Raw genomic sequence first — 26,359 nt, forward strand, 5'->3', positions numbered from 1 at the left:
TAGAATAGGTCTTGAGATAAAAAATATTTTTGATTATTAAGGCTGGAACAACAAGGCTCATTCTTCCTCTGCTGCAGGAAAGTTTTCTTACAAGTGATAACGACGGTCACCAAAGTGATTGTTCAGAAGTGGTGTTCACCTTGAAGTGTTAGCCTACCTGCTCACCCTAAACTCACCAATCTTGAAGGAGTTCTCCAGTATATCTCCCAAAGACAATGGACTGTGATTGTATCTATAGTTGGGAATAATGGAACAATGATTGCATCTTCAGTTGGGAACAATAGAACCATATAGTCTCTCAGCATAATGGGCCCCAACCTTCAGCCCTGGTTCCACACTAATGGTGAGGATAACACAGATGTTTCTCACCAAGAATAATCTTCCAGCATTTGCAAATCAAATTCAATTTGCTGGCCTTTTCTTATAATGTGGCGCCACCTAATGGTAGCATCCTAAGGCAACAGCATTACCTCGCCATATAAGTGTGCTTCCCCTGCCCAACCGAATGGCCCTCGCTCAGTGATAAATGCAGTTTCTATCAGAAAAGCCCCATTCGATGACCCACCAATATACTAGAAGTCCAGCAATCCCGCTCATAGTGAGACTTTCTAAACTTATTCTTTCCAAAGATAGGCATGTTTGCAATATGTGGTTCAGCTACTGCATTCTCCTTGCATCATCTATTCCCCACTCCTACTTTAACAACCATAATCCTGGAAAACATTTGCTCAGGCAATAAGTTTCTCTTTGTAGTGCAAAAGGAATACTCTTCAGAAAGAGCCATAGGTTTCACAGAAAGGAAAGAGGCTTGCGCCAAACGAGATATCTTGCACCACCACAGCTTGTGTTGAAATGCCCCTATCACTCCAAGGTCTGTGAGCAGATGGACCTGCGGCAGGTGCTACCGTTACGTTGTTTGCCTGAGACAGTTCATTGGTTACTAACTCAAGGTTGGAGGCCTACTGCTATAAGAACAGCTGTGTGCAGGGGGAGACTCTCATGGAGCTGCCACACTGTAAAGACATGAGTATTCTTTGGGCTCTCTCCTGCTTCCTTCTTCTTGGTGGCACATACAGCAAGGGTGAGTAATATTCCAGCAGGGGTGTTCTGGATTGGGGCTGGGGTCAGGATAACATATCTTTGTCTATTGAGATGCATGGTGATGACTCATGATAAGAGGCAAAAAAAATCCAAAGTTGTGACAGATGTGACAAATGTGAGGCTAACAAGAATGCTTGTTGCAGCAAATAGGACTGCTGAATACAGAGAAGTCCTAGTCTTTTACTGAGCCAATGATGAGTCTCATTTCCATCACAACAAGTAAAATGTTAATCAAAGGTTAATTGAAGAACAGAAGTGGGGCATGAATTTTTAGTTCTAACAATATAAGGCATGGACTAGAACAAGGAATTTCCTGACCATAGCACCTCATCATAGTGTAATTGCTTCGTCACAAAACAAATTGGATGAAAGTCCCTCTCATCACCTCAAGTGCAACCCTAGCTCACTGCTCTGTCTTAGCGTTCCTATCTTGCCAGCCTACCACTAGTCTCTCTCCTCCTGCTGCTGCTTGACTACAGACCCCATCATATCTTATTATGTCAAATACTTTTGTATTCATCTCCTCAGCTCACCTCTCGGTACTCTTTACCTCCCCCTCTATTGTACTACACTCCATTATGATTCTTAAAGCATGTATGGTGGTCATTTATTGATTGGCCTACACATTGTTTTTACAGCTTTAGCACCGGCACTAGATGGTGTAAATGACACATGTTGATCAGCATGTAAGATGCCATCTTCTACAATGCCATTCTGTTACCAAGCTTGTTACTGATGATTTTTGTAAAAGGTTCACACTTGTGACGTACCTTTTAGAATTAGTAGAATCACAGTACTGCTGCATTTATCATAGCATGCTTGTAAACTGGAATCTCCATGAAAAACACTGACTACTGGTTTTGGAAAAACATGTTGTAATGTTTCTCAGCTGGATAATAAAAGAAACCACTAATAGTGCCACACCAAACAAATACTGAGTGTTTAGACCGTAGTCTTGTTCACGTGTAAAGTGATTATGTTTACTGCTCCCATTTTAAGTCTATTACTATTAATCTTTTTACAGTTTAGAATTATGAGTAAAGTAGTCTCATAAAACCATTCCATTGGCCAATTTCCATCCCAAACAAACATCAAGATAATTATTTTGTCAATTACACTGCTCAAAGTAACTTTTTTGTATGTCATGATTTCCCCATAATTTAATTGTTGAATGTCTATGTACATGCAGGCAGATTTTGTTTCTGGATGCAATATGATGTTTTTGATTTTTACCAGGCACAGGACGTGTGGGACCCGTAGCTTAGTAGCAATAATATTACAGCAACTTCTGGTCATATTCAAAATTTCCCTTATGCAACCCACAAAACTGGATGCCTGACCATTTAATTACATGCTTCTTTAGGTCAAAGCCTACCAGACAGTGCAGCTGTCTGGTTTGCTGAAGACATCTTGGGACATTCAGAAAGCTTCCCTGGAAATGCATTCTGCCTGTTGCTTACCATTGGCTTTGTGGTTTATTACTCATATTTGCTGGCCTTATTTGTTTTAGGCTGTCCAGCTTCAGTTTATCCTTCCTAAGGAGCAAAGCCTTTTCACATTAACTCTCCTTGCATTCTTCCACGATTGCTTCTTCCTGTAAGTAGGCCTGCAAATCTTGTTCTTATTTTGCCATGTGCAGTCAAAGACTGAGGTCAGATGTCAGGGTCTGTCTTTAAGGAAGCTTGGTGTTTATTTTTCTTTCTTTGACTTCAGAGTGAGATGTTTTATGTAACAATCTTGCGGGATACTTTGGGTAGGAAATGATTTTTTCCTAGCACAAAAACATTTAAATGAACTGTGCAAGTATTTCTGAATATATCAGATATATCAGAATTAGGAAAGCACAAATGAAGCACATTTTTTGTTAATTCTGATCTGTGTTAGAAACAAATACTTTAATGTGATCAAAACAAATCAATACACTTCACTCTACTCTAAAACAATCTACTGTATGCCACTGCACTCTACATCCCTGCACTTTTCAGGCTACTTAACTCTGCACCACTGCACGATATGCCACTGCATTCTACAGCGTTGCACTCTGTGACACTCTACTCTGCAACACTGCACTCTCACTCTATGTCACTGCACCCTACAACACTATACTCTACTCTGCACCACTGTACACCACTGCACTCTATGCCACTCTACTTTGCACCACTCTCTGCTACTGCACTTAATGCCACTCTACTCAATACCATTCCACTTTGCACCACTGCACTCTATGTCACTGTTTTCTGTGGCACTGCACTCTATGCCACTTCACTCTGCACCACTGCCCTCCATGCCACTGCACTCTACTATGCATTACTCTATGTCACTGCACTTAATGCCACTCTATACCATTCTACTCTGCACCACTGCACTCTATGCCACTGTTCTCTATGCCACTGTACTCTAAGCCACTCCACTTTGCACCACTGCAGTCGATTCTGCTGCACTCTATGACGCTACACTCTGCAACACTCCATGCCAATGCACTCTACACCAGTCTACTCTGTCACTGTATTCCACTGTACACCACTGCATTCTACTCTATACCACTCTGTTCTACAACACTGCACTCTTTGCCACTGTACACTGCACTCTTCGTCAATGCACTGTAATCCATTGCACTCTACATCACTGCACTCTACTCTGTACCCCTGTACTCCACCACACAGCACTCTATGTTAATGCACTCTATGCCGCTCAACACCACTGCTCTCTATGATACTCTACTCTGCCACACTGAACTCTGCACCACTGAACTCTATACCACTCTACTCTGCACAAATCCATTCTATGCCAATGCACTCTATGTCACTGCACTCTACTCTGCACCACTCCACTCTACTCTGCGCCACCTACACTCTATGCCACTGCACTCTATGGCACTATAATCTACTCTGCACCACTCTATGTCGCTGAACTCTTTGCCACTGTACTCTGGACCACTGCATTCTAGGCTACTGTACTCTACGCCACTCTACTGTACTCCACACATCACTCCGCACCACTGCACTCTACACCACCCTACTATGCAACACTCTAATCTACGTCACTGCATTCAATGACTGCATTGAATGCTTCTGAATTCTATGACACAACACTCTACACCACTACACTCTGCAACACTCTACACCAATGTATTCTACACCAGTCCGCTCTACACTATGCCATTCCACTGTATGCAACTCTATGCAACGCAACTCGATGCCTCTCCAATACACTACACTCTATTCCACTCCACTCTGCGACACTCATTCCACTCTGTGACCCTCCATGCACCTCTCCTCTACCCCCACTAAATTTTATCTATACTGAGCAGCAACCGCTCTAGTGTAGAACATGGCTAAAACACATTGACAAAGACAATAGCTCTTGCATAGATGCAATCTATCGGCTTTGCCAATGCTTGTTGTTCAAAAACTTGCCCTCTACATGGCAAACTAATTGCTTGAAGACTCCTAATGCATTTTCTGTTTTTTTTTATCCAACGCAAACAGTGACACATTATGAAAGACCAAACCATATCTTGATATTCATCCATTTCTAATGTGGCAACAGATCGCAACATATCACAACATTATCATTATTGACTCTCCTGTTCTTCCGTAAAGCAATAAAATATCAATACAAAAATCAACAAAAAAGCTTGTTTCTCTCCTGGTATCCATTGTAATCCACTCAGTTACATGGATGAACAACTATTGTCCTAATTGTATTCATATCACATTAAGAACCACTCAGACCAATGTTAAGAAGTGCACATGAAGTCCCTCATGTTGGTTGTGCCCATGGGGGTTCCTTGGTTTCACCCGTATGGTGTAATGTGACTCCATTTGTCTTAGTTCTTGAACTCTGTCATCTTCATGTATTAGTGTTTTTTAACTAAGTGAATACCCCAAAATTTCAGTGAGTCCACATCACAATCATGTACTTTGTGGTTGTGCCGTGCAATTGGATATATTCCTTCATATTATTGATAGGCATGCAATTGTTCCAAGATGCATCTTTGCTGTGACATATGGTACTTCCTATGTACGCTTTTCTGTAAGCACATTCATACATGTACCCCGCAAGTGTGATTTTGCATATGATATACCTGTTAATCCTATGTTTTAAGTCATTCACTTAAACCGCATTTGTATTTTCTGAATGTTTACATCTCTTCAACTTGGAGCATTTCCAAAAACCTTTATTTTATTATCCAACTAAGTGGTATTGCTTTGCTCTTCAAAATGTCAATTAGTATGTATGCTAAGGATGGTGCTTTCCGAAATGTCATCAACGAGTAAGGGCCAATCCTCTCTTTTAAATCCAAGGTGCTTTTTGCTAAATTTGACAATATTTTTTAAAGATGTGCCTGATCTCTGGCACTTCCTTGTGATATGTTATTATTAGCCTCGTTTCCAACAATTTTTTAGTTTTTCTCTTTTTTCTGTTTAGTCACCAATAATTCCTCACGTTTAGTGTTTCTCATTCTTTCTTTTGCTTGATCAATTACACTTTTTAGATATCCCAACACAGCAAATCGATTTCTGAATATTGAAACGTTTGTTCAATTCCTGTTGTGTTGAGCAATTGCATTTCACTCTCAACATTTTCACATGTGGGTTATTCTACTTTGAGTGACGAGCATGGTGACTGTTGCATGCATAAAACTATTCGCTGAAGTAACTTTCCAGTGTGTTGTTGTTTGAAGATTTCCCTTTTCAATCAATATAATGGTGTCTAATCATTCTATTCTCTTTGAGCTTACCATGCATGTAAGAAGGATGTTGTACGGATTTTGGTTTAAGCTTTCAAAATATTCTTTGAAGTGCTCTTCAGTTCTTCCAAATAATAAATAAGACATCAGGCTCTACCTATAAAGGCTTCTTTGGAGGGTAGCACAAATGGGTGCTGCAGGGCCACTAGTACAGTGGGATAAGGGGTGATTCTTTTTTTTCCAGGACTTTGTAGTATACAGAATCCCCATTATTGGAAAAAGTATTCATCAAGAATGTTGGCTCATTTCAGTAAGTATCAATCGGAAGTGCATACCCGTTCATAGACCATCGTTTGAGACGTGGTCTTACCAATGCCATCTCTGATGTTTTTTTTTTTACAAAGAGTGCTAATTCGTTCTAGATTTAACTATAAAAGATTCTCAGAAATTGTGCCCTCGCAGCTTCAGCTGGACAGTGACTTGAAAGTAAGCAAAGATATAAAATATGGAATATACTTGTTGGCGGATTCATTATGGTTCTTTCCTTTCCATTTATTATTAAGCGAATGAAATATATTGCTTGTAGATATCGCACAATTTTTGGTTTCTTGTTCGGCCACCCATATGTGTTCTTTGAATCAGCATCATTAGAATCTATTAGATTGATGTTATGTATTGTGACAGATTTTCTTTCCTCGAGTAGTATGACTATCTTTAACTACTGTAGGTGTATATACTTTTTATGGTTAGATATGTTGATTTTGGTCACCTTTTTAATATTTCTAGGGGGTTCTTCATCCCCATTAAAAGACACAGTCGTGAAGATGGTCTCATGGATTCATTGCACTCAAGACAGAAACGTCAGCGCATAACCCATCTCTGTTTGAAAATACTGCTAACATCTATGTAGAGCTTAGTTCTTCTGTAAAGGCAGTCTCTATGTTGATGTTCAGAAGTGGGTATTATGTACCTTGATATAGGATTGTCAAGATTTAAATTGCATTATAAGAAACATGATCAATGTGCATTGAGATTTTTCGTTCTAACACCCCCGTGATCACATATTTAATACTTGTTCCATTTTTTAAATATAACTCTCAAAACATGTACACCTGCATTCAGATTTCTGTTCTGTTGGGAGTTATTTGAATTAGTTTTTCAATTAATTTGCGATGTCACTTTTGGACATCATGACTGTACAGCAAAATTATTATGAAATGTATGCTAAGTACATCCCTTGTTGGTACCCTCACTTACCTAATTGCAGGCCCACCAGTAGTATTTCATTTACAGGCCCCCAGTACATGGAGTACCATTTACTAGCAGCTTACAAGTAAATTAAGGCGAAAATTTATACTATTTGACGCAAAACTGCGTTAATGCAGTTTTGCATCAAAAAGGTTAGCGCTGACTAGCGCCATTTTTTAACGCCACTCGGGCGTCATATTTTCATTATGACGCTGGGTGGCGCTAAAAATAGCTTAGAGTCATTTTTCCCGACGTTAACCATTGTGCCTTGTCATAAAGCAAAATTACCTTAATGGAGGAAAAATGATTCTAATCCATTTTACGACATGTAAACATGTCACAAAACGGCAATGCACCATTTTTGCCCGCAATAGCATCAGCCAGAGATGCTAATGGGGAAAACAGTGCAAAGGAGCCCCAAAATGGACCCCGGAAGCCAGGAGAGGCCCCAGGAAGACCCCATTCAACCAGGAACTAGCCATTAGGACACAGACAAGACCCAGGGGAGGGAGAAGAAAAAGAGAAAGTGTTGTTTCAGCGCAGAGGAGCATAAAATACCAGTGAGAGAGGTGACTGAGCATCAAAATCAGCTCTTCGTCACCTCCAAATTGCCAATTGGAAGAAGAGAGGCAATCTGGTAGCAGATTGTGGATAAGATCAATAGTGTGGCAGAGGTCAGGAGAACTGTGACTGGGTGCAAGAAATGCTGGCATGACTGGAAGAGAAGGACAAAGGAAAAAATAGCACAGAACTGGAAGGCCGTACTGCAAACTGGAGGTGGGAGATCAGCACCACAAGAGGACTTGGACAAGATGAAGGAAGGAGATAGTTGCAACAGTCATCCCAGAGGAAATCATCACAGGAATACAGGTACAGGATACCAGGAAGCACCACAAATGCTGGGTAAGTTGCATAGTGGAAATATATGCTTAAATGTCAAGTGCAAGAAGGGGGAGGCATATAGGACTCACACAATGCATGTCAAAGGAGCGTAGATGGACACAATGCAGATGAAGCAAGTTGAACCATGCCAACGTAAGCTGCACATGTACCTACACCTTGGTAGTGCCATGCACCATTGACACATACACAACCTGGACATATTTAGAACACTACGCCTAAATATCTACATGTACAAATGCAGCACCTGGGCTGGATGGCATGTATAATCACCGTTCCACTGGCTGTGACATCACAATATCCCTTGCATGTAGTCACATCAACACCACCATCAAGACCAAGACCTCAGAGACCAGGTAGTCACTCAACACCATTCTTGGGGTTACTTCACAGTGGTGTCCCATGCGGTAACACCTTGCAACTACCTTGCCTCATTGCCCAAACGCACTTGTGCTGCATCTCACAGCACACAAGTCATTGCAACTGTACCAACAGTACACAAGCATGTGCCGGTAGCACCACCACACCGCACATAGACAACACATTCACATGAGGCAGCCATCCCTACATCATTCAGTCAGGGTGTCCCCTGGGTGCAGGGAGCAATGAACTCAACAGGCGCTGGTGGAATAGCAGGCTGGACCTGTATCATTGGTAACATGCCACTACCCATACCAACTAAACTGAAGTTCTGTTGATTTATACATCTTAATGCTGAACTGAAAGGTGCCACTATAGAAAATATGTACCACAGATAGCAAACACAACAGTCACACGCTGAGCCCTCAACTACTCTGACACAGCCATGTTAGACACATGGGAATGGAGGAAAAAACACACACATACAACACATGGGGTATGACTGTGAACATAATAGCGGATAATTCCACATCAACGTGCGGGGGATGGTGCATGGGCAAGCCCAGTGCTGGTAAGACTGCCAGTGCAGGCGGCTGGACATCTGTCTGCTCATGGTAGCTCTGTGGGGCACTCAGTAAACATTCTTGATGGATCAAATAGAGTCAGTGCCAGTTTTGGCCTGCATTGGGTGTAACAGGACACGCTTTACTCAGCCCGGCAAAGCAGGCAGTTGAAAGGGCAAAGGGCCAGGGTATGGGATCCCCTGCACTGCCCATGCCAAGTGCATGGGCTGTGCAGGGGCACGGAAGGCCACACCACATAACCAACAACCATTTCATGGGGGTTACACCGCCATGCAAAGGCTGGTGGAAATGTGGAAACAGACCTGGAGGATAGTATCAAACGTATAACTGGTCTGGTGTCACAGGACAGAAGCCATAGTCAGTCTGTAAGCTGCTGGTAACCTGCCATGTCCAGGCCATTGGCCCATGGGGCATTCCACATTGACAACAGTTGCCACTACCACCTGTGCTGTTGGGGTCAGGTGCCCCTTAGACTGATGCACATGAAATGTGAACTAGCCTCAGGCCCTGACCTAAGTACAACTCCTGTTAAATGGCTATGTCCATAGACTCATTTACCATCAGGCACTGTCACATACAGAATAATGTACACAGCAGAAATGTTATACCCATACTGCCCAACCCTGGGTTCAACCCTGTGCTTGTGTCAAATGAGCTGTACTGCCACCATGCAGCGCTCATGTATCATAGTGCAAGGAGGGCTGCATTGAGGGGGAGGACATAGGTGTTTAGTAAAGCAAACACACCTAAACAGACAGGAGTTGAAACCAAACTCTGCCAGGTCCATGAGTGCCATGCAATGTAGCACACAAACACAAACGACAGCATGAGGAACCATCAATGGCAACAATAGCACAGTGTCCTGGCAATGCCATCCCTGGGGTGGTCTCAGCACAGCATGGGTGTATGCGAAACATGTCAGACTGTGACAGGTGAACATTTCCATGTGTGGTGCTATGGCATGAGCACAGCAACACCCATTGCAAGGCCTCACCATGCAAATGGATGCAAAGGGAGGGTAGAACATGAAAAGACGGCAGCAAGCCACAAAAAGGATAAACAACACACCTAGAAGACATTGCGCAGCCAATTGTGCCAACTGGGCTTCCATTCATGTGACATGCAGGTGGGGCATAGGGCTGTAGACTGCAGCTATGATTTACTGGAACAATCCTGTGGAACTGAGGGGCACATCAGAGGCCCCTAGCACCATAGGAGTGTCACTTTCAGTGACGCTCCTGTGGCGCTAAGCACTGTGCTGTATTGACAAGGTGGCGCTAAGCCACTTTTTGTGGCTTAATGTCACCGTGTAAATATGGACCCTTCCTGATCATCACTGTGTGTGGAAGGTGGTGCAATGGGTGTTGCTGTGGGCATGCCACAGCAACACCCGTCAAATAGTGATGCTGCCTCAGATAAATGGAATTTTGTCAACTTGAGGCAAGGCCAAAACGCTAACGCCAGCCCCAGGGGTGGCATTAGCAGGGTGCAACGAGGAGGAATACATTTATACCTCCTCCTTTTCTGCTTTACCAATGTGTGCTTCATTCTGCAGCATGCATAGGAAGAGCAAAATGCCAGAAATTATTTTTTATGTGCGTGAAGGTGTTCCTTCCTGCACATAAACAATCAAATGTAAATTACGCTTTGGCTCTTCTGTGTGTGCTGCATTCTACAGATCACACAGAAGTGCCAAATCACCATTAGTGATTGGTAATGTGCTGGAAGTGACACTTTTATGCACATAAACAATCACACCCCTCAATGCATACATCCTTGCACGATGGTGCAAGGATGCCTGCGTTGACGCTGGCAATTGAATTTTATACCAGCACAGGGGACAATATAGGGGTGCCCCGTATTCACTTACATACAGTGCATCCTTGTGTGACCAAAGTGATGCAGAGCGGCACTGACAATTTCTGCACAGGACCGCGCTGCACCACTTTTACATAAATATGGCCCTAATATGACAATGAGCCTCAAATATCAAGTCAGTGACGTGACTTGTCAACTGCCACAACACAGATAGACTGATTTTACACCATCTCATCACAGAGGATGACGGCTCTCCTGCGGATCTGCCTGTCATGGAGTACCCTGATGACCTGGATGACCAGCTGGCAACTATCAGCCAAGACAGCCTCCAAGAAGTCCTTGTAAACCTCCAGACACCACCTCCAGTCCCAAGGATGAGTATTTATGAAGCCAACATCCCACAGGCCCCACTTAGCACCCTAGTAGTACAATCTGCCAGCACCAAGACAGCAGAGGACTCCGAGGACCCAGGCACCATCTTTGAGAGGACAGTGGTAGGAGTCCAGTGGGAGCTGGCCAAGGAGGTGCGGTGGGGATGCAAACTATGGCAGCCAGCCTTAAGGAGATGCAGACGTGCATGGTTACGGCAACAGAACAGACTTCAGCCAACCGATGCACAGACTCTCCAACACGTGGAGTCCAGGAGTGTCTGAGGGACATAGCTGCTGCCATGAGGGAGAGGCCACAACAACTGCCCTCCCACACTGGCATCAGCATGCTTGACGACAAAATGGACTTCATGCATCGGGAAATGGTCTCCCTCAAGGCAGACATGGCTTCCTACCACAGGGATGTTGCAGCTATACTTAAAAATCATCAGCAGCTCCTCCTTGCTGCAGTGATGCCATATGTAGTGCCACAGATGGCAGCTGCCGGGAATTGGGAATCCACATCTCCAACCACTGAAGTGTGTGTGGCCCCTTCTACCTCCCCACTACCATCATCAAGGGTAGAGGAGGCACCAAACACATCGGAGGATGAAGATGTGGAAAAGATCATCTTCACCCGTAGGAGTGCCTGGTAGCACCATCCGATGCCACATGGGCAGTGTTTTCCTTTGTTCTGTGCTTGACATCATGCCAGTGTTAGCACTTTTGCAGATATGCACTCTTCTTGAACACACTGTTGACCTTCCTGCTATGGACTGCAATTGCCTCTAACTTTTCAATTGGCAATTTATGTTCCCCTGCACTGAAACACACTTTACCCAAACATGCCCCATGACATGTCACTCAACCCTGGACGTGTGTTGAGTCACAATTGAATGGATTCCAGGAATGGGGTCACAGACCTGGACATTGTGTATATATTGCAATATTACACTTGTTGTTAAACATCACCTCCACAACCAGCATGTTTTTTTTGTGTTGTGACACATCTACAATGGCTAGGATTTGTGTTGTGTGTAACATGTCTCAAGTCACAGAGTGTCAGTACAAGAGTACATGAATATGCGGGCCCCTCTCTATGCACATGGTGCCTACATGATGTACATCGATGCTGGTCTCATCCCCTACAACCAATTCACTGACTATGTGAAACATGTTGAACACATATATGCTACACCCACTTCATCAGCTGGGAGTACCAGTAGAACACATTAGTGTGAAACAGAGGGACTCAACCTCATCTGTAATTGCCACTGGTCAGTTTAGCAGGATAGGAATGAAATGTAGGCTGTTGTCAAATGTCCCACAGTGCCCAACATTCCGAAACAAAAACCATACAATGACAGCTGAATTACCACACCTGCCTATCCTATACATGGTCAACTTAGTCATTTTGAGTGGTGGGTACACTGAATGGCAGATGCACAGATAAGTAGATGTGTTGTAGCTGCCAATGTGACAGCTCAGTCCCTAGGACAACACACAATTTTCACTGCACACCCATAAGAAGATCCTGAGACTCAAGCATATGACACATGAAGAACCCAAAAATGTTTATTTTGATTTTCACTTAACTAAAAATAATTATTAACACCTATCCTAACCTAACCTATCGGACAACAAACTAAACTACACATTTACTAACTATTACTGAAAAAAATATATTTTGGGGGTATTTTTTGATTTTTTCAATTGTTTTATATATATTTGTTTTTATAAACACATAAAAGCAGCAACATCACCCACCACCCACCCACATAGTAAAATGTAAAAAGTAGAAAACCCAACCCCCAAACCTACGTATCCTAACTAACCCACTAACCTATTCTAACCTACAACTAAACCCCTAATACCCACTAAAAACCTAGAAAAGATGAGGAGGGAGGGGACAGTACTTGGGAAGAGTGTCATCATGCCATTCAAAGGTTGGCCCTCGAGTTTCCTCTCAATGTACTTGGGTGTCTTTGTGTTCTTGGCCACATCCTTCTCAATTGAGTCCAACTTTAGGACTACCTGTGTCACATCCCTTTGTAAGTCTCTGATGGCAGTCATGTCCATGGCAACAGGTGTGGTTGGCTGTGGGATGGAAGTTGAGGGTGCAGCAGCTGGAGCTATAATGATGCTGGCAGCTGTAGCCCCCTGCACAGCTGTGGTGCTTGTTCCCCCCTATGTGGGCAGTGTGGGTCCCCCTTGGTTGAATGCCTGCCACTCACGGGTGGATCGCTCCGAGGGATAGCGGCATGCCATCCTCCTGAACCCAGATTCCACTGCCAATATGTGCCGATGGTGCACTGCCCTCTCATGAAAGGCATGGAGTTCATTGTTGTTCATGTTGGCAGCTGTTAAAATGAGACAGGTAACCATCAGTGTCAGCATTGTGTGGAGTCTGTACAGAGAATTAGCTTACTATCTACATTGATTTGCACATTCACTCCTACTCACATTCTGGATAATACAATGGCCCTGATGGATGAAACGACAACGGTGCCTTAGCACTATTTCCTTGACACCATAGCCACCCACTACAAGATTAGAAACAAACAAAATTTAGATGTGCATTGATTTTGTACCATGTGTGGCAATGCAAAGGCAGCATCAACTTCACATTGATCAGGGCCACTATTCCTCATCATCTGTGTCAAATTTTCAAACATACAGTAACTTGTATCTGTGATTGGGAGTATGGGATGCAGTTGGTAACCATGAGGGGTCAGTGTTGATAGGTACACATGCAGGACTGATCAAAATGACTGTAACCTACACTGTGAGCATCACGTCTACCTACACATTAGTTGTTCCCACCACCTGTGCCTCGTGGGGATGGCCATGTAGATCATCATCTCAACTGTCCAGGTCATCAACCAAGGTATGCCCACTCATACATGGAGTCAGGGAGTGTACCACATGTTAGGTGATGACAACTAGGAATCTGGTACCCATAGGTCTATCACATCTACATTCATGTGTCCAGGTGTAGACACCTGTCAATACCTGATCAGTCAATATCATTCCTCACACACTCATATCCATGCCGGCACACAATAGGGCTTGACCTGCATGCACGCCTATTACATTCCATATAAGTGTCATGTAAGTGGAGTACAATATATGTGGCACCATGCTGGTGGACAATTGCCCACCCAGTCCTACATGTGCATTACAAAACAGGGATGCACAAATATGTCTACTAAATGGTGCACCATTGTGTTGTGAGAATGACGGTGTGTCCCAGTGCCATTATTTTCACAACGGTGCACATCTAAGTCACATATGGGCCTACATGTGGCTTGTCATCACCTTGTCTACACAATGCTGCCCATTGATTGCCACAAGCCTCGCAAGATATGACTCTCTGTATGTGCATGGGGAACCACTTAAATGTGACACAGTATCACCATCCAGCCTACTTTGATTTCTGATCATTTGACAGTTCATCACTTCTAGCATTGGGTGCAACACACATGACTCACTCACACAAACTACTTAATCACTACACAGGACAGGCAAAATCACACTTACATCTGGGTCCTCAAATGTTTCCACTTCCCCTATGGTGTGGGGGCAGGTCCACCTGAAATATATGGATGGAAAACCATGGTTAGTATCATATCACTGTCACTACTAGTGGACAACATATTACAGTGTGTACTATTTCAGAGGAGTTAGCTAATTATCCAGGTTGTGGACAGTGAAACAGACAAACCACTGCAAAGTCACAATAAGACTGACATCCAGGTGAGTGAGAGCCACACATCTGCACTCTTACACTGGGCCTGAGACTCATGTAGTGCTACACCCTGCAACAACCATATGTAGTGAATCTGTAGAAGATGGAATCCATGGAATGAGGGGGAGTTGGGTGACAGATACATGACACTACCCTGGTGCACTGCAAGACAACTGACTCAGTTATTCTGGGTTGTCCTGCAAGGCACACAGTGGCAACTTGCGGAAGACAAGAGGCTCAATTTTTAGTCTACAATTTTCATGCATTGAGTAATCCATGACTGATGTGTCACAGTTGGCTGATGTTATCAAATGCCCCATTGCTAGTGCCCCCTAAGGCTGGTATGCCCCCTTTGTAAACATAGTAGCAGGGATGATGTATGTGAAATTCTGACAATGTTGCGCCATAAATGGATTGGCCTTCTTTGTATTCACAATCCAGTTACACATGGTATGATGGCGGTGTCTTGGCCTATCATACACAACTCAATGTAGGGGCACAGATGTTGCCATGGCCCCTGAAATGTGTGACAAAGTGATGGTTGTGCATGACTCACCTAACATCTGACTTGCATTGGTAAAATTGTAGGATAAGTGGACCCCATGTCTATACTGGCACAGTGACACTTCATTCTGGTTGCATGCAACCTGTCCACAAGCATTGGATGCAGCACGCCAACACATCTGCTACTATCATTCAAGTTGGGTGAACAGTAAATAGTTTGCCAATGGGAGACTCACCAACAGGGCCACCGATCACCACACCAAGAAGGTCCAGAAGATCCTGCTCCCTGGCCACCAGATCAGCCCAGCGATGCTTGAGCTTGTGGTCATTGCAGGTCCGGAGGTACATCCTCTTCAGGTGGTGGAGCACCTTGCCCCACCGCAGCCACCTCACCTCCGTCCGGTAGCCCTGTAGCACACGGCCACCCATCTCCAACATTAGTGGGAGGTAGTTGGTTACCAGCTACACAAAGCCTACCAGCTCCTCATCCCCCATTCTGGTCTGCCTCTCCCTAACAGACATTTCACTGGGGTACAGGTTGAAAATGAAAAATAATGTAGTAATAAACTGAAGTAAGTAAATTAAACTTAACACCCAAAAAATAACAATCCCAACTAACCCGCCTCTACAACTAACCCAGACAGACACCCCACAGCACAGGTATAATGAAAAATACAAAAAACACAGAAATTCACAGACACTGGGACAAATAACAATCAAATACAACAGAAAACACAGCAGGAGGGACACCAGAGGATACAAAACAGAGCAATAAGATACCACCAGCTCCAAGATCCAACCACACAGTCAAAAGAGGCACACACTGTAAAGAGAAAGTGAAAGTACACCCACTGTATCATGCCTGTAAACAGGATATCCTATGACATCACTTCCTGTCCCCTTGCCCCACGTTTTCTGTAATGTGTATATTTTTGATGCATCTGATATTTGCATGAGTATTTCTGATGCATTACTTATGTGCGTCTTTTTATATTGACACATTACCTTTATGAGTCGATCTCACAGTAAATCAGCATTGAGATGAGTGAGAAGGTGGAAATCACGCTAAGGGCCCATGGACCATAGACTTTGCGTTTGCAGCTTTTTTCAATGCAGTTGCGTAATTTTGTTTACTCTATTCCTGATTGCGTGATTTTGTCCATTGTTAATGGATGCACCCTGTATCAACATACAAATTGAATGGGCTGAGCTGCAGTATGGCATTTTGTATATGGGCACATGTGGTAGTCTATTGAACAATGTGATATGGGTGTGTTGGTCTGTTACACCAATGTGTGTTTTACAGAATCAACAGCATGCAAATGTATACATGCCATGATATGTATGTATGACAACAGTGTATCCACATATGTATGGCAGTCAGTACTATGCAAGAGTCAAGGTATGTGAATTATGATTTGTGGTCACTTATGTGCCGTGTGTAGTATGTCTTACAGTCCATCACATTTCAGATGACATATACAGCTCAGGCATTGTTGATGATGGCTGATGAATGCAATCTAGCAAATGTTGCCTGACAACTGTCTCCATATGTTGATCTTGAGTATATGGATGACTTGTTTGTGGACTATGCAAATGTCTGACAGTGTACCTATTTGGTACATACTGTGATTTTCACACTCTGCCTACATTCCAACCATATCATGTACTGAACACATTAGACAGTTGAAATTTTTACATTTTGCATTATAATAATAACATTTTTCTAGTGGACCTGCAGCCCTAGATGCATATGTTCGCATCCATTCTGATGTGCATTCCACAGATGGGTCCGTCCAAAGTGTGAGGTAAGTTGGAAATTGCGACTTGCAATTTGCGAGTCGGAGCGACTCGCAAATTGCAAGTCGCAATTTCCAATGCAGATGACCAATCGCAATGACCCACCTCATTAATATTCATGAGGTGGGTCGCAAATTGCAGCCCCATAGCGAATCTAGGCACTCGCAAACATGGAGGCCTGCTGTCGTCAGCAGACCTCCATGTTCGTGACTGCTTTAAATAAAGCAGTTTTTTTTTGTTTTTAAGTGTAGCCCGTTTTCCTTAAAGGAAAACGAGCTGCACTTAAAAAAAAAACGAAACCTTTAGTTTCGTTTTTTTTTCACCTACCCTGAAAAAATATTTGTGGGTCCATTCACAAAGTGGACCCCTTCCAATTTGCGATTGGGTTACCATCCACTTGAAGTGGATGGTAACTGCGACACCATTTGTGACCGCATATGCGGTCGCAAATGGTATTGCATACCACTCAGAATCGCAAATAGGAAGGGAACACCCCTTCCTATTTGCGATTCTGAAATGCATATTGCGAGTCGGTACCGACTCGCAATATGCATTTCTGCATTGGGAAACGCGAATAGCGAGTCGCAAATGGCAATTTTTGCTGTTTGCGACTCGCTATTTGTTTCCTGCATCTAGCCCAATATTCTCTGCTTTTTCATTTCCTTAATTCTTTGTGCCCTGGTTTTGATTTCCACTTTGTTTTTGTTTCCTGAGGCAGGATTTTGATTTTCTCCCTTGTGTCCTCTACTTTCGATCCTGTTGCATACCTCTTTCTGCCTCCCTCACAGAAGGTTGCATTTGTAACATCTTTATCCTTTTGAGTTCCTTTAAAAAAGAGGAAGTTCTTGATTACTTAATTTTCTTGGAAGTGGATCAATTCTCTAAATCGGACATACTGTCGCTAGCTCCTAAACTCGATGTGCCACTAACACTTGCATTCTCATCACTGTCAAAACTACTTATGGTAACTATCCTTCAAGTGATCACAGGAGCCAGCAGCTGAGGGTCCCCCTTGTGGTGTGAGAATCCAGAGCAACCTATAATACCATGAATGAAAAAAGAAAGAAAGAACTGCAAGGGGACACCTGGGAGAGCTTATTACAGGCTGCAGAAACCAAGGACAGTACCTTGACCTGGCAAACAGTTAAGGCCCTGCTGTTCGCCAAGGGGATGGGACCTGACCTGGATTCCTCAATCACCCGCACACACTGGGTAGCCCACTTTGGCATGATATTTTCTTGCACAAAAGAAAATGAGGTAGCCCAACCGCTTCCAGAAGCCCAGCTAACAACTGCTATGGTTTTAAGGTTGGGGGAAGTAATAAGAGTGATAGATAAAAGCACTAAGGGGAAGGCCCCATGACCTGATGGAGTCCCAATGGACATTTATAAATCAAATCAGGTGCTATGGGCTCCATAGTTAACTAAGGTCGTAAATGCAGCTGGAGCAGGATATGTACCCCCATCCTGGTTGCTTTCACTCATCGTTCCAATAGTCAACAAGGAATCGAGGAACGACCCAAAAATGTTATGGTCCAATTTCTCTACTCGACTCCTCTGCTAAGCTTTTGGGGACGGTCCTCTTACAGAGATTGGAAATCTGGGCAGAGGAGAACACTATTTTATCAAACACCCAGTACGGGTTTAAGAAAAGGCTTGGGACAGTTGAGCAGGTGCTCAACCTGAACCTTTTAATGGGGAAATATACCATTGCTAAAAAAGGTATAATGCACATATGCTATATTGTTTAAGATGTGACTTTGACCTGGTCAACCACAACAAACTTTGGGTCTGCATGGGCAAACTAGGGGCCCCTAAGGAGATAATTTCCCTCTTGGTGTATTTGTACACCAACTGTAGGGCAAATGTTTGTTTTGAGACTAAGGGAGAGCTGAACACTCTGTATGAGCTAGGCAGAGGGGTGAAGCAGTCGTGTGCTTTAGCTTCCTTCCTCGTCTCCCTATATATGAAAGGTGTGGAGGAAGCATTGCAGGCAGTAGGTGCAGACACCCCGAAATTTGGTAGGTCAAAAATTACCATTCTACTCTATGCCGATGATGTGGCTATTTTAGTCCTAACTCCAAGAAGCCTGCAAAATCTGATAAATGTATTTTCTGATTCTTTTCTGATTATATGAAAGAGAGAGACCTGAAAATCAATATAGCTAAAACCTTTACCATGAGTTGTGACCAAACAAGGGTCTGGCCCAATATCTTCCATTTTAAGGGGAAAAAGGTGCAAACTACTAAAACCTTTAATTATCTAGGGATACAGCTCTCTTTAAATTTCGATTGGAAACAACATAGGGAGTCCTGTATATCCAATATGATTATAATAATTAAGATATATTTAGATTTGCTACCAAGTTAGGCTCCAGACCAATCAGAGAAATGCTAATCCTATATGCTGCTAAAACTATGTTGGCGGGGCGTGGCTTAGGGCATCAAGATAACGATCGCACTCTGAGAGTGCTCCGGACCCCTCTGTCATCCACCGATATCCACCCCACATGGAGACTCATCGGACCGGTACCAGGACCCCCATCTAGGTGTGGGGGAGCCCCAGAATGAGTGGAGAGGAGCTGCGGGTCCTCCGCAACTGGAATGCCAGACCTCCCAGTGGGACTCGGACGACGGATGCCCAAGATGGCAAGTGCTCACTAGGCCTGGGTGGCGCTGCCCAAGAAGCTTACACTTGGTGGTTGGACGCTGGGGGCCGGAGCTGAAAGACCTTGGTGACGGCCTAGACACCCTCGTCTGGGCAGGTGGGCCAGCAGCAGAGGCCTGAAAGACACCAGCCTGTGGCCAGCCTATGCCTGAAGGCTACGGGGCGGTGAGTGCACCAGCTGTGGTGGATTGGGCCTGGCCCGGAGGGCTCTGTGGTTGTCGGTTCGCGTGAGGGACTGCTCCCCCGTCTCGACTCGTGCCCTGAGGACCAGCAGTGAAGAGGGGGAGTGGTGGCCTCCCTGGTCAGCTTAGGGGGGTGCTGCCGCTCCCCCTAGTGCTTCCTGAGGCGTGGTAGCACCAGGAGCGGAGTCCGCGGCTGCCAGGGTTACTCAGCTGATGGGCCTCGGTCACGAGGTGGACCCGCAGCAAGCGATTGGGCCCGCACACGGCCCCACATTCCAAGACCTGCAGGGCACAACAAGAACTGCTTGGTGCCTGTCTGGCTCATCTGCTGGCCCTCGACTGCCTGGGGCCTGTTTCGCCGGGCCTGCTGGCCACGTGACCCCGAGAGAACGGGCCTTACAAACTCAAGCTCCATTGAGGCCCGGCAGGAGGAGACTGGGTCCTACCGGTGCGTCGCGGATCTAGTCACACTTGTTGCACATTGACCCTTGGCATCATGGGGAAGGAAAAATAGGCAAAAATGCCCACCACCCAAATTTGTATAGACAAATTCATGACTCCAGCTGGAGCCCCTGGAGGTGGCGTCATGGGGGCTCCTGCCCTGGCCAGGGAGCATGGGGGGAGACACCGACAAGATCGTACGTGCCATACAGTCTTCCCAGGCACTGGTTGAGAACAAAATTGTAGAGGTGAGAGTAGGTCTGGGGTTGCTGTGACAGGACCTCAAAACTGTCTTGGCACGACTCATGGAGACAGCGTGTCCACAGTGGAGGACGCGGTCCACAATCTCAAGACTAAGGTGTCCGGCCTCCTAACCCGGACACATGAGCTACAGCAATGTGCAGAGGACACCGAAAACCACTCAAGACGGAATAACCTGCATTTCGTGGGATTGCTGGAGACGACCGAGGGGCCTGGCCCAGCTGAATTCCTAGAGGCTTGGCTTAGATCATGAATGCCCTTGGACAGACTGTCTACATGGTTTGCCATTGAATGTACCCATAGAGCTTTCTGCCAAACCCCCACCGGGGGCACCGACCAGGGCATTTATTGCCCGCTTACTCAACTTTTGAGATCAGGATGCTATCCTTCATTAGGCCTGAGCTTAGTCAGAACTCCGCTACCAGAAATCAAAGATACTGATCTTTCCAGACTACTCCTGGGAGGACCAGGTAAAGTGGTGCTCATGCGAGCAGGTGAAACAAAAACTGAGGCCACTATACTTAAAATATATGCTCCTCTTCCCGGCCCGCCTTAAGGTCCTACATGCTGGCAAGACACACTTTTTTGATACACCAGAGGTGGCCTGGAAGAGGGCGATGGAGGAGCGGCCACTCCAGGAGGGTGGGGGGGTGCCACGGGATCCCCCTCCCTCTAGACGGGCACCAGCTGATGCGCCTGAGGCAGACCTAAGGGATTCCGGTCACCCTGGGTGCACCTGCACTGGCTCCCGCCGCAGAAGATGCCGATCTTGACAGGCCTCGCAAACTCATTGGCAGGCCCCCCTCGCCATCTCCCACGTGGATGGAAAGAGGCCTCCCATGGTCCAGCACCTCCGGGGCATGCAGCTCTAGAAGAAGGAGAAAGACTGAGTCAAACTCCACCCATTTGACTGTCCAGCAAGGCGACGGTAGGCTCAGCATGGGCCCATCAGTGGAATGCATATGAGATCTGACCCATTGGAGGGGTCCACCACACCACACTACTAGGGGTTTACCTTATCTTTGTTATGCCTTTCTGGGGCAACAGATTCTTTTTTAAGTTGGGAGGGGAAGTATAGGGAGGGGGGAGTTGGGAGGTGTTCATCAATGCATGACAGCATTACTATATTGTTGCTTGTTCTCTACCTTTAACATTTGGATGTCTACCTTTGGAAGATACACACAAGTTGTTCAGACACTAGGTATATACAGGGTCCCTCGCTCACAACGGCCCACCCAGACAAATGCCTTGTTCCCCCAGCTGCACAAGTGGAATTGGGGAATACTCCTTTTCAAGGCACAGTCTGGTGCCCACCACTGTAGTCTTGTGGAACGTTAACAGACTCCTCGACAAAACTAAAAGGACTGCAGTGTTGTGCTACGTGCAGCGCCTCCGCCCCTCTATCCTTCTTCTCCAGGAAACACACCTATTTGGGTTCACATGCCCGTTCTTGGTCTGCTATGGCTTTGAAAGGGTCTACCACTCAGGGTTCACACAGGGAGCCAGGGGGTAGTGATATTTCTGCACCAGGCCTATCCCTTAGCTATACAGCAGACATGGAAGGCCCCACAGGGGAGGTTTATGGCCCTGACGGGACGGGTAGATGGGCATAACATCAACCTACTCAACAGATATGCCCCCCAAAGGGTTTGATGAGTTTCTTCACGCTCTCACTGGCCTACTGGCCCAGATGCCCATGGGGTTTACAATCATTGCCGGCGACATAAATGCGGTCCTAGACCCGAGCCTTGAAATAACGGGCCCCCTATCGGACACACGCAGTAGATGCTCCCTATCTCTCACCAAATGGATGATGAGCACAGGCCTCTGTGACACATGGCGGATGTGGCACTCCCACCACTGGCAATACACCCACACTTCAGCAGCACATCACACCCAAGCCCGCACAGACATGATTCTTGCACCGGCCACTGACCTTTCCCTAGTCACTGAAATCCAGCTAGTCGCCCGCAGCCTCTCCGACCATGACCATTGGCCACCCTGACCAGAGTCAGAGGCTTAGGTAGGGTATCAATGCATGATTTTTGCAGGACGAGGCCTACTCTATGGACCTCCGCAAGGAGATTGAACACTACTTCAGTGACAATACAGGATCGGTCCAATCCCATATCACACTCTGGGCAGTGGGCAAGGCCACAATTCGTGGCCATGCTAAGGGTCTTCTGCGGCAGTGGGAGAGGGAGAGACAAATCCACGGTACGTCTTGAGGCCCAGGCACTCCAATTGGTGATGAGAACGGGAGAGGAGAGGCATATACGAGCCCCAGAGATGGTGAGACAGGAAATTAGAACCCACTCCCTAGAGGAGGCAAAGCAAATCTGGCGGGCATCACAGGCCTGAATCTATAACTGGGGGGGACAGTAAGCTCCTTTACTGGCTGGTAACCAGACCAATGATGGGACCGGTGATCCCCGAGATAATAGATGACTCTGGGACAACTGACACAACCCCCTGGGATATAGCTGAGATATTTGCTCGGTACTATGGCACCCTATACACTGCGGCACCCAGACCCACCATTGAACAGCAGATGCCACTGTTGAATGAAATAGACATGGCGACCCTCTCAGCCCCCGTTAATAGAAGTCTTGGCGACCCCAAACCCATAGAGGAAATTGGGAAAGCTGTTGTGGTACAACCCCTGACCCAGATGGGTACCCGGCAGAATATTGTTCTAAATTCCGGGACATACTATTGCCCCAGCTCCACGGCCTCTACAATGAGGCCCAGGAGAGGGGCGGCATCCCTCATGACTTGGACCAGGCCACAATAGTGGTTCTACCTAAGTCCAGGCCCCCCTTCTTGTCCTGCACAGACTACCACGCGATATCATTAATTAACAGTGAACTTAAAATTGATGTCAATATACTGGCTACTCATCTACGGCTGGTTCTACACCACTTGATCTATCCTGACCAATGCAGTTTTATGCCAGCCCGCCGCACCATACATTGCCTGCAAAGGCTCTATGTTGATCTGGCACACAGACACACTCTCCCTTCCTCACTGGCCCTCCTCCTAATCGACTTTGAAAAAGTGTACGATACTTTGGACTGGAGCTACCTGGACTTGGTCCTTCGGAAAGCGGGCCCATTCCAACACATGCTTCATCTACTATACCTAACACCGACGGCCCTTGTCCTAGTAAACGGAATGCTGTCGGAGGTGTTCCCTGTCAGGAGAGGCACTAGACAGGGTTGTCCACTGTCCCCTCTTCGCCCTAGCCATATAGCCATTTGCACAAATGATTCATCCAGATGCCTTCCTGGAAGGCTGGGGATGGGCGGGAGTGGAGGAGGATCGCATCACGCTCTACACCGATGATGTCCTGCTTTACGTATCACAACCAGAGATAAGCCGCCCTAGGTGTCTCCAATTGCTGCACATTTCAGGAGAGGCCTCTGGCCTTAAGATGAATTCCAAGAAATCTCTATTGGTCCTGCTCTCGGAGTCTCGTGCTCTGGTTGACTGGCAAACGTCCATTCCAATCCAGCGTTTAAACTTTATGTAACTTGGCATGAAGGTGGCACTTGACCTGTCTATGACCTGGGCCCTCAACCTTACCCCTCTTGCCCACAGGGTGAAAGCGAAAATGGGAAAATGGCAGACCCTGCTGCTAAACGTCATGGGTCGCATAGCACTCTATTAAATGCCTGTCAGGCCCTGCTTCCCATATGTCCTCCAAAATCTCCCCCTCCGACGCCCCCGCCATTGGTTTCAGGAGATGGCTGCTACAGCTCACTCCTTTATTTGGGACAATGGCCGACGGCACCTATCCTGGGACATTTGCCAGCGCAGTGTATATGACGGTGGTCTAGCTGTGTCTAATTTATACTTCTATTATTTGGCATCGCAGGTACTCACTATCAACGAATGGCTCACAGGGGGATGGGACGATCCAGCTTGCCTCTTAGAACTGTCCACAATGGGGTTCTCACATCTTATGGACCTGCTATATTGAAGTTCCATTCCCAAGGCCACACCAGAAGTCATCAGCCAGGTCCTGTATGGTTGGTGGGTGGCTCAAAGACAAACAGGGTGGAGGGCCGGGTCACCCAGCACACCCCTCTATGGAGGGGAACATGGTTGCGAGAGGTTGCCAATATAGAAGGCTTTACACAATGGTAACACCTGACCCTGTGAAAGCTTTGACTACAATTGAGAGTGAGGCCAATAACTTTGGGGGCAAAGCTGGGTATCATCTTTATGAGGGCAAGACCCAGGTAGTATACACTAAAGGAATTAAGTTGGGGGATCTGAGGCTGAGGGAGGTGGCAACCTAGCTAGGAATGTGGATTACATCTACCCTTGCTAATCTTGTTGAGTTAACTTTAGCACCCCTGTTATCTATGATCAGACAGGAACTAGTCAGAATCAATAACCTGCATTTGTCATTGGTGGGGAGATGCAATATCTTAAAAATGCTTATTCTCCTAAATGTTTTATATATTATTAGGGCCATCCCACTGGAGCTTAGCAAGCACTGGCTGACCAAACTAGAAAGTCCATGCTCCAGCTTTCTCTGGTAACTCAAAAAGCCAAGAAGAGCACTAAGATTTATAATACTTCCCAGAGACTTTGGGGGGGGGTCGGTACCCAGCTTTACATCTTTGTATTGGTCCTGTACGCTACAGCATATGGGGATATTGATCACAGGCAGCATGCATAACATCAACTATGCCAAGGCACCGACCACGTATAAGCTTACACTGGGGCCTGAGGCTAATAGTTTTTTTTAACAATTTGGAAAGAAACTACTATAAAAAAAACTAGATTTAAGATCAAGGATGGGGCGTTTAATGTGTGGCAGCAGCTAAAGAGGAAAATTGCCAACAAACAGATACAATTGCTATACACATCTCTGGGGCACTCCCGCCCTACCCGCAATATTCCATGACAGTATAGGTAGAAGATTTGAATTAAGTGGTATCTCAAGCCTAGGAGATTTTTATGATGGAGAACAACTATATTCTTCTAGCGAGTTACCAGAATAATTTGCCTTGACGAGGGAAAAGTTAAAATACCTGCAGGTCAGATACTTCATTAATAGGCTAGATAAGAAGCAAGTTTTGCTTGCGAAAGTCCCCATCAACCATTAAACTCATACAACATTGACATTGTGTATGGGTTCAATAGTTGAGTTATTTACTTTAGGTGTTAGGCTGTTCTTTGTTAATATATAATCTACTCTAGCTACAGATCGTGGCGTTAGAATTGGTCATATTTATAGTTTACTAATTCCGGCCCCTTGGATGACTTAGAACGCCAAAGTACTAAGTGGGAAGGAATATTGGGTTTGGAAGAGCCAGTACTCTAGCTCTGAGCAGATATCTGTAGGGAGATACTCATACCTTCAGGATTTAAAAGCCGGCATTTTAAAACAATATTTGATTTATATTATACCCCAGCTAAGCCATTGAGGTGGGGAAAAAGACCGGACTCCAAATGTCATAGATGCAGGTTAGGAAGGGTTGGAAGATATATCATATCTATGCATGATACTGAGTGAAACCCTAACTTGTCACTCTGTAATGTATTTTTTGATCTTCTGTCGCTAAAATCAAAAAGAATAGAGTGATCTCATTGTTGCAGTTTGATAGATGAATTCCTAACTTGCCATTTTTGTATTGTTTTGTTTTAAGTATCCTGCTGTTATTTTCTTTT

At 45.4% G+C, this 26,359-nt stretch overlaps 1 protein-coding gene across 1 annotated transcript in view; it reads left to right on the forward strand.

Annotated features, from left to right (window-relative positions):
- Positions 1-952: 952 nt before the first annotated feature.
- LOC138268156 (chymotrypsin B-like) overlaps positions 953-26,359 on the forward strand; it is a 114,662-nt gene continuing 89,255 nt past the window's right edge. The window contains exon 1 of the mRNA XM_069217578.1: positions 953-1,081. Coding sequence (XP_069073679.1) covers positions 1,000-1,081 — 82 coding nt within the window. The 5' untranslated portion in view covers positions 953-999. The remainder of the gene's footprint in view (positions 1,082-26,359) is intronic.

This window comes from Pleurodeles waltl, chromosome 12, assembly GCF_031143425.1.
Source record: "Pleurodeles waltl isolate 20211129_DDA chromosome 12, aPleWal1.hap1.20221129, whole genome shotgun sequence".
In the NCBI taxonomy this organism is placed as follows: Eukaryota; Metazoa; Chordata; class Amphibia; order Caudata; family Salamandridae; genus Pleurodeles; species Pleurodeles waltl.